The sequence below is a fragment of the Gavialis gangeticus genome, unplaced genomic scaffold, assembly GCF_001723915.1.
Source record: "Gavialis gangeticus isolate Ggan-Ray unplaced genomic scaffold, GavGan_comp1, whole genome shotgun sequence".
NCBI classification, from domain to species: domain Eukaryota; kingdom Metazoa; phylum Chordata; order Crocodylia; family Gavialidae; genus Gavialis; species Gavialis gangeticus.
Genome location: NW_017729016.1, coordinates 19,569,010 through 19,582,226, shown reverse-complemented (window position 1 = coordinate 19,582,226; position 13,217 = coordinate 19,569,010). Strand labels below are relative to the sequence as shown.

At 42.7% G+C, this 13,217-nt stretch overlaps 1 protein-coding gene across 1 annotated transcript in view; it reads right to left on the bottom strand.

Annotated features, from left to right (window-relative positions):
- Positions 1–201: 201 nt before the first annotated feature.
- WIPI2 (WD repeat domain, phosphoinositide interacting 2) overlaps positions 202–13,217 on the bottom strand; it is a gene marked incomplete at its 5' end in the record, with an annotated part of 20,691 nt that continues 7,675 nt past the window's right edge. The window contains 7 exons of the mRNA XM_019512619.1: positions 202–507; positions 1,996–2,093; positions 3,369–3,476; positions 4,629–4,793; positions 6,696–6,803; positions 12,208–12,278; positions 13,064–13,156. Of these exons, the coding sequence (XP_019368164.1) occupies positions 395–507; positions 1,996–2,093; positions 3,369–3,476; positions 4,629–4,793; positions 6,696–6,803; positions 12,208–12,278; positions 13,064–13,156 (756 nt within the window). The remainder of the gene's footprint in view (positions 508–1,995; positions 2,094–3,368; positions 3,477–4,628; positions 4,794–6,695; positions 6,804–12,207; positions 12,279–13,063; positions 13,157–13,217) is intronic.

The following is a 13,217-nucleotide window of genomic DNA, read 5'->3' as shown; positions in this document are numbered from 1 at the left end:
GGATATATCAATAAAGTGAGAAGATGTTTGACCAGAGCTCTATGGCTAACATGTATTCATCATTAGAGTACAAGTGGGACAGGAACTATATGTGTACTTACTTTCTGTGGTGACCCGTGGTAGTTGCTTTAGACATAGGCACCCCCCCCAAAAACAAAAGAAAAAACACAGCTAAAATATATAAGCAAGATTAAAAGCCACTGAATTGAAAACCGTGTATTTTTTTTTTCTCCAATGGTATAGAATTAGGACTACAGCTACAATTTTTAAAACTTTAGAGTCTGTCATCCTCTCTCCCAACTCATGTCAAAGTTCATAGCAGCATAACACAAGATTCCTCAAGAAACGTCAAGCCAGTGTTCTCTGCTTCAGGAGTGAGTTCACGGGTCAAAGTTCAGTCTGTCCGAAGAATCATGGGGGGATGCTCACTGTCTTCGTCCAGTCGCAGGGCGTTGGTTTCATCTTCCAAGCAAGCTCCACCCACTGCGCCCAGGTCCTCTGTATAGGCTGCAGAGAAAGAGACAGCGCTTAGGGATCAGCAGCACCACCAGAAGCTTGGATCCAAAAGGAAGATCCTGATAGACATTTCTAAACTGAATTACGAGACACTGGACATGCAACTGCTCCACTGACTACCACCCAGCAGTGACTATCCTGATCCCCTCCTAACTTTTTGTACTCTACCCTTCTTCCCACAATGTTGTTGACATCACTGCATTCACCCTGGAAGACAAAATATGTAATCTCCATGGCTGTATCTTCTGCTACAGTATAACACAAAAAGGTGGCAAGGACATTAAATAGTTGCATGCCTAGTCTCTACTCACTAAAGGAATCATCAGCACCATTCAAAACCTTATCTTTCCTGGTAGTACAGATAACTTATCAGAGAAGGGCAAATCGCCACCATAACAGCAGCAGTAATAGTATTACAGCACCCTCCACTGTTCTCACAAAACATATACTACTTTGGAGATGATTTACAGAAGCCAATGTAGAGTTAGGACAGAGTTTGCCCTACAAGAGTTAGGTCTGTCCTAACTCTTGTAGGGCAAATAATATTCTGGCATCTATCAATCGATGCATCTGCAGCAAAGCCAAGGAGGTGATTCTTCTGCTGCACTCAGCACTGCTGAGACCGCAGCTGGAGTACTGCATCCAGTTCTGGGCACCACACTTCAACAAGGACATGGACAAGCTTGAGAGAGTCCAAAGAAGAGCCACCTGTATGATCAGAGTCTTAAAAGGCAAGCCATATGAGGAAAGGCTGAGGGATCTGGGACTTTTCAGCCTGAGGAAGAGAAGGCTGAGAGGGGACCTGGTAGCAGCTTACTGCTACTCTAGGGGAGGACATGAAGGGCTTGGTGAGCAACTGTCACCAGGGCACCCCAGGGGAAAACCAGGAGTAATGGCCACAAACTCCTGGCTCAACATTAGAAAAAAACTCCTTCACAGTCAGGGTGTCCAGACTGTGGAATAAGCTCCCTCCAGAAGCGGTGCAATCGCCTACCCTGGAAATCTTCAAGAGAAGACTGGACAATCACCTTGCTGGGGTCACCTGACCACCAGCTGTCTTTCGTGCCTGGTGCAGGGGGCTGGACCCGATGATCTTCCAAGGTCCCTTCCAGCCTCACAGTCTATGAATCTATGAAACTCCAGCACTTTGTAACTATGTATAATTAGGATACCATGATCCAAGGCTAGTGTTACTGGGGTATTTAAGTGCAGCTGAATACCAAGCTCTGTCCCGAAAACTGCAAACGTGAATGATCTCTCCAGCAACACCTCCAAAGTAGCTCACAGAGTCACTTAACAGCTACCTACTTTTCCAGCTATGAGTAATGGAACAAATGCTTCATTACATTTACCAAGTCATAAAAACCCCAAATTGGAAGAAAAGCAGCTTCTAGACACAGGCAGCTTTGGGGTCTCTCTGTCCCCATCTTCTGCCTTTGTTCTTACCATGCCTTGTGGGTGATGAAGGCACGTAAGTACCTTTAGTCACAGCAGCACTGTATGTCTGTGCTACTAATGGCCGGTCATGTGACGCAGACTCTAAAATTTCATTTGCTGGCTCCATACTGCCATCAAGCCTAGTAAGTAAAGAAAGAGCAGATGAACAGAAGTTGATCAAACCAGTCACCAATACAACTGCAGTTGCTACCACGCAGGACAGCTGAGCAAGATAGCCACGTTAGGCAGGCAAGAGGCAATACAATCATTAAGAAAATCTTTTAACTAATTCCTTCTGTGGTTGCAGTCTGCTTTTCCATTTTCAGTGCCACACATTCACCTGCATGGTGACAGAAGTCACCTTCCAAAGGACCGCAGGGAAGGAGTCTTGTTGCTAACACCTCACATATACTCTGCTTCCCACATTTCCAAAGGAAGCCACACTAATGTAAATTCTTCATGGTGTGCACCTTACTAGCAGCAGAAAGGGATTGCCACTAAAGGTACACGAGCAAACTTTGTTAGTGAGATGCAGCTAGTGCTGGAAAAGTGTTTTTTTTTTTTTTTTTTTAATAGTATAGCTGATGCTAGCAAAACAAAAAAACAAAAAACAAAAGATATACTAGGGTCTATACTATGCTTTTTGCTGGCACGGCTATTTAGCTACCATGGTTAATGGACAAAGCTATGCCAGTCAAATTTTCAAGACGTGCTCCACAAAGATTGGATGTTGTTCTGAAAGATATATTCTAGCTCTCAGTTATAGACCTGATGAAGGAATTACTGGATCCAATCCTATGATCTTAGTTAGGCAAGCAGTCTGGCAAGATGATCATAACAGTATCTTCTTGCCCTAAAGACTCACAGGGGTTTTTTTCCATTACTCTATCAGTAAGAAGCTTTCCCAAACCATTTGGTAGAACTGCTAACTTAACAGGCTATTTGACTAGCTTATACTCAGGGGAGCCTAATAAATAAGCCTGTAATGAGACTATATAGATCAGAACATGGGCCAATTTCCTTTCCTATAAAAGAGTAAGGATAATGCCTTTTTCTCCATCTTTGGAAACCACTTCGGCTGGGGATGAAGTGTGCCAGGAGCCAGGTATTTCACGATTTAAAAAAAACCTGAACTCCAATTGAGAGGAAATTGGAGCATATGGCTAACAGCAGATTGATTCTTCACTGCAATCACAAAGCATTACACTTCTACTGTTAAAGTGGTGCTTTGTGTTGCAGTTATTAGAAAAGGCAGAAATCTTAAAAAAAAAAAAAAAAAAAAAAAACAGTATAAAAAATGAGCTGCTACCTGGTTTGAGCTTAGCAGCAAAGAAAAAAGTTTTAGCATCAAACAAGAGATTTCATGGAAACCAAAATGGAACAACTACATAGGTAAGAACTTTGTTGGGACTTACTTGTGCTGTTTCATTAATGTGCACTCTCCTCCTTCTTGGGGGTCCAGGTTGTACATGTACAAATAGCCATCAGCAGCTCCCACTAGTAAGCGAGGAATCTTCTGGATTCTAGGAGGAAAAAAAGACAATAGTTTTATTTCAGCAAAAAAGCCTCCAAACTCCAGAGAACGTAGGAGATCTCTTTCCACCTAATTATTCCCTTATTACAACTGAGAGTAGCAAGTAGGCAAGAGAGATCTTGTATCAACAGCTATATATCCTGTCATGGGAGCCCTGGCTATCAGGCACACAACTCCTGTGACATTAAATGGAAGCCATCTGTCAGTCTGATTTGCATCAATTAGCTCCTAACTGGAGGCAGTGTTGCACAATGGCTAAAAGGGACAGGCATCAGATTTTCATTCCATTACCATTTCTGCTACTGACTCTCTCCAGACTCAGTAGAAGCCCATTACTCCATTTTACCTGGGGACATACTTATCTAGTGTTGTGCTGCGAGGCTTAATTATTGTTTAGAGTGTGCTTCATGATCAAACAGCAGATGTATAGCATTGTAAAGGTAAAATGAAACATGTAACTGAACAGCTCAGCACAAACTCCTTCGTTTTCCACAAAAAAATTACTACCACCCAGCTTCTTAGTTTGATAGCTCTGCCAAACGGTTCCATCTTTGCTGAAGGCATAATGAAAGCTAAATACGTTGAGTCATTTCAAATAACTTTTTAAATGAATGCTTTGCTTCTGTATACATATATTACCTAAATTTAACAGCTTGCCTTGGCAAGGTGCAAAAGCTGGAGTTCGCAATTACCTTAAAGCCCTCTGTATTGCCTAGTCAAGGTTGTCTAATCCAACAAACTATTAATACAAATGCACTAGTATACCATCCAGCACTAAGGAGAAAATATTGCAGAGACCCATGAGCATTTTGAACACCCTGTCAAGATAAAGAGTTCCTGTAATCTCACAGCACCTCTGAAAAGCACTTCATTCCACACTGATCAAGCAGCACAAGGGTTCCTGTTAGATTATGGGAAACTGGTCTTCACAAGATGTCCTGGAGCAGGGGGAGGCCTTCAAACATTCATACATTACTCAGCTCCTGATGTGTTCCGTGCATTACCCGTTCAGCTACAGATAAGATACAAGCTCACACAAGCCAGATGAACTCTGGTCATATCTACAACGGCAGCACTTCCTTTGCTTGATATCGGCAGCCTGGCAGAGGATGCAAGAAGCTCTGATAGCCCCTGTACTCACGTGGCAAGTGAACAGATGTTTTTGTGCCCACAGAACGGCAGGCGGACCGTAGCAAAGGCTCTGCCCTGGTTAAACATTTCTGTGACTTGAGAAGGCAGATAGCTTGTGGAGGCCATCAGCACTTTCCCAAAGTAACCTGTCCAGGTAGTAGGCTCTTCCTGAGGTCTAAAATCCAGAGGGACGAAAAAAGAACAGGAGAGTTCAGGTTCACATTCTGTTCCAGACACTACTCGAACTAACTTGCTAAGGGGAGAGGATGACTTAGGGCCTCTTAATGTACAGGGGTTCTCTTCTGTTTGTTTTTCAATAGACATATCAATCTGGTAAGAGTCTAGTACCCCCTCTTTTTACTTAGGGTGAAAATAGACGGCATCTGATGTCTCACTTGTGCTACTGTAAAAATGTTTATGGTAGCACAAATACCAAGGAAATAGAGGTCAGCACCCTTTGCTGCTGTACAAGAAAGGCAAATCACTGGTATAACAAAAGGTGGCAATAGAGACTCTGCTGCTTTATTGTGGCAGACGTCTATCACCTCTGTGGCCAAAGAGTATGAGCAGCCTGAGCTGCCTGCATTCTCCTGCTACCCTAGGGCAGGTGCTCTGGTGGCCTGAGGGGCTATCAAGCCCCCTGAACAATTGCCTGTGTGTCCCAAGTCAAATCACCCAAATCAATTCCAAATCCATGAGTCATTCAAGAACCATATGTGGCCCTGATACCTGCAAGCATCCTCCACCCCTGCCTGGAGCTTCAGATGCTTTCAAATCCTTTGGCGGGCATTCTACGTGCAGGCCCAAGCCCAAAGACTTGGGGGTCGGACATCCCCAAGTTTTGCTTGCCCTCAACCATATGGCTGCAGAAGCAAGCTAGGGAAGAGTCTCCCATTTCTGTAAAGCTGATGTATAGCTGAGATCATGCCACTGAAAGTGGGAGTGGGACACTATCTATGCACTACCTCAGTCAGGGTACTCCCCTGCCAAGACGCTGGTTTTCCCCTGAAACTAGGAAAACCATCTTAGTGGTCATGGTATTTCCCTGCTTACAGAGACACCCTGGAGGACACTGGGGTGCCTCTCTTTAAGTGGAGAAAGCAGGGCTTTTCCTTGTCTACCCAAACCTGGGGCATTGGTCTGGCTGAGCAGGGAAAGTGGGCCCTGGTTCTGGCTGCGTGGGGAATAGCCCTGCTTTCCCCACTCAGTCAGCCCCAGCCCCAGCCCCAGCCCCAGCCCCAGCCCCAGCCCCAGGTCTGGCTAAACAGGGAAATCAGAGATCACATTACCCCTTCTTCCACACCATCAAGGGTGGGACAAGGGGTGATGTGCGTTTTGCCCGTTACAACCACGCATCACAGCACAGCTGATCTGCTTCATTCAGTGATGCCCATTTCTGACTCAGATGTGACCTGCAAGTGCGTCACTGCCTTCATTGAAAAGGCAGAATATCAAATTGTAAACCGATTTTTCTGTTTATAGAGTATCATTACACAAATGAAAACAAAAAACAACTTTAGGACGACTGACTACTGTAAGTATTACTTCCCTTCTCAATCAGGTTGTACTCACTTGTTCATTCATCACAGTGCCACTCATTTTCCACAGAACCTTCCTGAGAAGGCATAGGAAAATACCCTGAATTTCTAATGAACAGCTCCCCAAAGTTTAGGAATACATGTTCTGTCTGTATCCTGAAACAGCAGACAGGGCACGTCATCCCTTAATATGGTAGAGAGATTTTTGGAAGTTCTGTACTCTCCCCTTCCCCCATGAAATGTTTTAGAAGCAGTAGCTTTTCTCACCACTTATTGCATCCAGATGCCAGTGCATGAGGAGGATAAGTTTATAGTGAGAGACAAAAACGTGATTACAAACATGCATGAGCCCCACACTGCTCTCTATAAATTGGAGTGTTCCTGGGAGAGGAATGTATAGGTTACTTGCTGCGAGCTGAAACAACTGATTCACAAGTGGCTTGCTATGTCCTTAACTTAAAAGATTTCAAAAGAAAGGCCCAGACAAACATACAAAAAGTTTTTTCTTGAACAAAATCTCGAGTATTTTGGAAACCTACTTTTCTTTCACAGTCTCGAGTTTGAAGATATGCACCGTCTCCGTGTTACTTGATGCAGACAAAAACATACCATCCATGCTGAAAGCCAATGAGCAGATGCTCACACACCTAGAAAAGACAGCAAGCGCATTTCTTTGTACTAATGCTGTGCCAACTGGGAAATGGAAGAGTCAATATTAAGTCATATAGCATGAATGGTTGTTTAAATCAGCCTACTAGTACCCCATGCTGGTATCTGTGTATATTAGACATAGCAGGCCCCTTCAGTGGATACATAAGCTGCATTGTGAAGGCCAGGAAAAGTTCCAGGAATGTGGCAGAAAGGTGTGGGGGGAACCAGAAACAGCTTCCTTGTTCAGTCTCCAATCAAAGACAACAGGTCACTGTCACAAAGGGAATATCTCCAAAGGATTTAAAAAACCAGACAGATTACACTGCCCTCAATTTTCTCAAAAAGGAAACCTGTTTCTTTAAAAAGCACTCTGAATTTACTGACATCTTTTTCTACTTTACTTATTAGCATTTGGATATCAAATCAAACACCATCGTAACTCCTTAGCTATTTACCAGAAGCAGGTTCAGACAGCAACAGCCTTCCCATCTTTCTATTAAGAACAATCAGAGCCACATTGCTAAGTACTGCAGAAATGAAGATATTTTTGTTATTGTAATAGAAATGGCAAAAGATCTGGAGACATGTGAAAACAGGATACATACTGGCATTATTTTAATGTGTTTTTTCCATCCTGGAATATGAATGCTCCCCAAATGTGCAAAAGGTGGTTTTAGTGGGTTTATGATCCCAAGAGAAACCAAGGGATGACTAGATCATGGGGACCAAACATTAGAATAAGTTATTTGTTTAAACAGCTATTCTGGTGTCAGATACGCAAGATAAGTATGGCTACGCAGAGCGCCATAATTGTATTAGGAGTCTTACAGTAGGTGAGCCATCTGTACAAATATATACCCATATAAACGCATTTCTAAAGTCAAGAGCAAATACAATACTGAATAGAATGACATGCAGGAAAAGCAAGTTTTGGAAGGATGGAGGCTGAAGCTGCTCTAGGCATCCAGGTTAATATGAAAGAAGGCAAGAATGGGCAAAGAACATCTAGAGGGAAGTCAGGAGATAAGCCTGTGCAGTGTCCAGGAAGGGGCTGTTGTAGAAGACACATAAACAGAAGTGGGGCAATTAGTTCTTTGAAGACAATCTTAAATGTAATGCCAAAAGGGTGAGTTTGCTGAGAGATTTGGGGCAAGGCTGTGCATGCTACAACAGTCAAGAAGGAAACATTACCAAAATATGGACAAAAGGCTATGCTGATTAAGAGACAGATGAGAGAACAAATAGCAGAATGGGAAAAAGAGCACACTGTAATAGGGAAGCAAAGAGGAACTAAAGGTCACCAATACTGATGCTGGATGATGGAAGGAATAGGGGCATTATCCCTAACAATATATATACCTCATTTCTGTGGCATTAAGGGCAGATACTTTATACAGATATTGGAGGTGCGCTGATATATCGGTTACATATAGGATCGGCACCGATAAAAGGAAAACTTACATTATCAGCAATCGGTTTTTTTTGACCGGTGTAAGTGGATAATGTTACCAATAAATGCTGCGTGCCTGTGTGACCAGGAATACCGCCAGGCAGCTTGGAGAGCAGCGCTCTGCTGGTAAGTCTGTGGGGAGAAGGGGTGTGGGGTAGGGAACAGGCATGGAAGGGGGGCAGACAGAGGCCCCCCACAGTGAGGGAGGGAATGGTGCTGGGGCAGGCGTTGCCCAGCCAGTGCAGTGAATGCAACCCAGGGGGCTCAGAGCAGGACAGAGCTCTGGGCAGCTTGCCTGGAGGGTGTGGGGAGGTGGGGAAGCTCCCTGCCACTGCCTGCAATCCTGGGGAAGGCATGGGTGGCATGTGCCCCCAGATTTATGTGCAGGGTGAAGGTGGATGCAGGTGAGCTGCTGCAGGCTTGGGGCCAGGGGCTGCAGCAGCCTCTTCCCAACAGGGAGGCTGGGCTAGGGCTGTGCTCAGGGCAGGAGGTGGTGGCACTGGAAGGGGTGGCTATGGGGTGGGCTATAGCCACCCTAAAATTCCCTGTAGCCACCCCTCCCAGCGCTGCCACCCACCCTCGCCCCATGCTGCCAGCCTGTGCTCCTCGCCATCTGCATGCTGTGCACATGCACATGGCATTTATCGGCCACATCAGCCAAAAAAAGCTGATATTCTCAATTTTCCTTATATCGATGCCAATCCTATATGGGACCGATGTATCTGTGCACCTCCAATATGTATATATAATGTCTGCCTACCTACGTCTATCCATACACACACTTTTTAATCTGCCCTTAATGTCACAGAAATGAGCTTTCACCTAGCCTGGACAGAATTCTCCATTTTAAATGATACAAGCAAGCCAAAAAAAAAACAAAAACAAAAAAAAAAACAAACAAACCAGAAGTGCAAAAATCTTACTATGACTGGAACGTAAAATAATCTTCTGGTATCCGTAACGAGTGCTTTTATAACCATACTCAGCATTACACAAAAATATAGTACTGATGTTGAGGGAGAAGAAAAAGCAAAGGCATTCTGAAGGTTTTTGGAGTATGTTACTACCTGCAGTGATTGCCTGTATAATTGAAGATTAAATACAAGACCTTGCTCATCCGTTCTGCAGGAGATCATTTAAGTGTACAGCCTTGGGACTGAAATTAGGCTATATACTTAGCCAGAGAATGCACTTATTCAAACCTGATGTAAACAAATCAATGCTGCTCAGTACAGCTCTCTTAGTGCTGTGCTACTGGCAGCCCTGACACACATTGGGTCCCCCCCACACATTTTCAAGGATTCCAATAGTTGTCCTTTCACAGCTGCTTCTGATAGTTAAATGAAGTACAATTAGTTAAAACAGACAGTTACAGTTCACATGCAGTGAACCAGAGTACAATTAAGTTACAAAGCACAGAATGGGGCTGAAAAATGCTATCCATTTTATGGGTTATAACCAGAGTTGTTATCATGTAAGCAACTGGGACTGGCGCTGTGTAATGTGGTTGAGTAATTATGCATATAAGAGGACTAAACTGAATATACATGGCACTACTAAAGTGCATTTGAATGGGGTGGGGTTTTTTTTGGTGATGCCACTAACGTATTTTAATAGTTTTGAGATAGTAAAATTGGCATACTGTGTTACAATGTACAGTGCATGTATTTGTTATAATAGGGTGGAAAAGTTTGAGGAGGTGGCTCTGCTTCTGGCAGGCTGAAACTGCACAAAGCTTGTCACCTGTACATTCTTACTGGTAAGTGTTATTGAATCCAAGTCAAATTTCAATGGAAAATGGCAGTGGGTCAGTAGCGACATTACTAGGTAAAGATATAAAAACTAATTCTGCCTTTTCTAAGGATCAGCCTTGCAATTAAAGCCAAATTCCAGAAAGACTTCTGCCAGGATTCATTTGTTAACCCCCACAGGACTAAGACATATATCTGAGAGACTGCCAACAAAGATACGATCTTTAACCCCTTCACCCCACTTTTCAGAACAAGACCAACTTCCAAGCGGCTAATTTACAACTGTAATTGGAAAGTGTCAATGTCACCCATAGACAGGTGTAGGACCAAGGCACACGTATGGCTCAGAATGATTATTCTCCTGACTCTAAAGTTTTAATCATTTGCTAAAATGTTGAGCTTATAATCAAGTGCCTCTTTATGCTTTGGACACTGGTAATATCAAATTACTGAGAGATGAAACGGTCCTGTTTTACCTATAGCATTAAATGTACTGAGACAAAGAATGAAGTCAGTAGTGGCATCCATTGCCCTTCAAAAGGTTGAAGTTTTAAAATTTTGTTTTTAAAAAGTTAAAGCATCTCATCTTGGGCTATATAATCACATATGACTAACAAAGATGTGAAAAACCAATACAATTTCCCTGAATGCCAACACAGTTTTGGATGCATTATAATAGACTAAATGTCACTTCTCCCAGCATACATTTCTTTTTAAAGAATATGATGATTTTCAAAGCTGTTTTACTTTCCCACCTTTCTATACTGCCAGTCTGCTGTAGAAGTTCAGGTGGAGGCTGTGAACCTACCAAGAGTCATAACTGGCCTTTGGACTTGCTTTCAAAAGCACATTAAATTAAAAACACAGTGTTTGCTTTGGTCCTTGATTGCTGCTTTGTTATATAAACGTTTCATTTGAAAAACAAGTCTTATACACTAGAAGAACCAGGCATTCACAACTTTTTGTGTTGCAAGGCCGTTTAAAGTTCTGGTATATCATAAAAAAATCTGCAGAGGCAAAACACTCTCATCAAGGACATGCAACTCAATTTGATAGTGGGAAATAGAGGAAAAACCTTGGGTAGAAGCCATCCTAAAAAAAGAAGAGTCAGGACAGCATTCTCCTTCCCTATAACAAACATTTTTTTTTGTTATCCAAATCATCCAATCTGACACTAGCCAATAACCACTGACAAATTCAGCAATTAGTGCTAAAAATGATCCTGCAATGCAACAGATGAATCTTGTTTTAGACAAGTACAGTATTACTGAATCTCTAAAATCCTTCAGCAGTTTACAACAGTCTCCCACACCGCAGAAAATAAGAAAAAGTCTTTCATAACACCATCACCGCTAGAAGATATGTATGGCTCAGTGGGCGCATCTATACATGCATTAATGTGCTTTAGTTAATGCACGTTAAATCTAGTACTGCCATTGTGAGGGCACCTATATTTAAGTGCAGAGGCTGCTCTGACGTGCTGGAATTCTAGCGCATTGGAGCAGACTTGATAAATAATTGAGTTTGCTGGAGCATGGCAATTACCGTGCTCCAGCAGCCTCTTGCATCTCATGTATCAACACCCCCATGCTTAAAAATGGTGGCGGGGACACCTGAACTAAAGCTCGAATGAGCTTTAATTCGAGCACCTGTATTGCTGTTTTTAAGTTTGGGGAATCCGATACAGGAGACTTGGCAGCGCTTTAATCAGAGCGGTTCTCGGAGCCACTAATTAAAGCACCCCCCCCACCAAACCCTGGAGCAAGTGTAAAAATGCTCTGAGGTACTAGGAAAATATAAATTGGCCTGTCTTAATGCACATTAACTAAAGAGCACAGTTTTTAAGTGATGTTTAATGTGCATTAAAATTGGCTAATGTGCATTAAAGCACATGTGTAGGATGCGCCCAGTATGTGCCAACATGGTCTGTTACTGCACTGAACTTTTTATGCTAGGAATATTTCAGAGCATTGCAAAGGAAAGGAAGAAAGGAACAAGGCTTGAGTCACAGAAAGCCATATTCTCTTTTTGCTTTCTCAAGTTAGTATGTATAAACCTCATCTGTAACTATCTCCTGGACCCCCTAAAATCTATTTCAATCACTATATTTCAAGACTACAGGTAAAGTCAAACTACAGAATGCACTGGAAATCTACCACAAGGAACGAGCTTCAGAGAATGAGCATTTTTGAACTTCACCTCTTCACTCCCCTTCGGAATTCAAAGATTTTCTGTCCCTCTGGAATGGAAAATACTCGGATCACTGTCCCCTAAAAAGAAAAAAACAAAACAAAACAAGCCTCATTCCTCAATTTAAATATCCTCTTTGTGCACTACACAGGGTGGACAATGATCAGAAGACTGTCGCCAGCAGCTCAACCTTTGAGATTCTTTTATCAGAATTTTTGCCACCATAAAACAGTCAGATTTATCCCATCATGGAGTGTGGGAGCAGCAGAAAGGAGTCCTTTCTCTCTCTCAGCATAATTTCTTGCATGTTCACATGCTGACAAAGCTAGGACTACCTGCTCGGCACAAAACCACCTAACCAGGTAGAAAAATGCAATACACTTCAGTTAGATTTTAAAGCACATAGTATTCAAATACAAAAGGAGGAAGCTGTGCCGATTGTGCAATTGTCAGCCTGTATCTGGCATAGGGAAATGATTCTTCTCTATTCCACTAGGACTTTTACTGTCTTGTCTCTGTTTTAAACGATCTTCCTAATGTGGCATTGCAAACCTCTTTAAAAATAAAATGCTGTAGCACTGGTGGAAAATACTTAAACTGTATGTCTTGATTACAATCAATCGGACACAATTTAGTTCTTTAAGAAGCCTCATTATCAAACACTGTTTCACAGGATGGAAACTGTACCCAATAACATTAGCAGTTCTGAATTCAGAGTCTTCATTATACCCCAGCCAGCCACTCTTGTTGTGGGGGTGGGGGGGAGAAAAAAACCCCCAAAACAATGGAAGTGCTGATATACACACTTAACTAGAATACTTTGAAATAAGTTTTATTCTAAAGGCACAAGCAAATCAAAACTTACCTTTTCTGATGCTGTGGCAAGTTTAGTACCACTTGCATCAAAAGCCAATGCTGCCAAGGGACTATCATGAGCTGGGATCATATTTGCTGCTCTCTGCAAGAATCAGCCAATAGAAGACAGAACTTAGTCTAGTACAGGCAACCCCACCCACCCA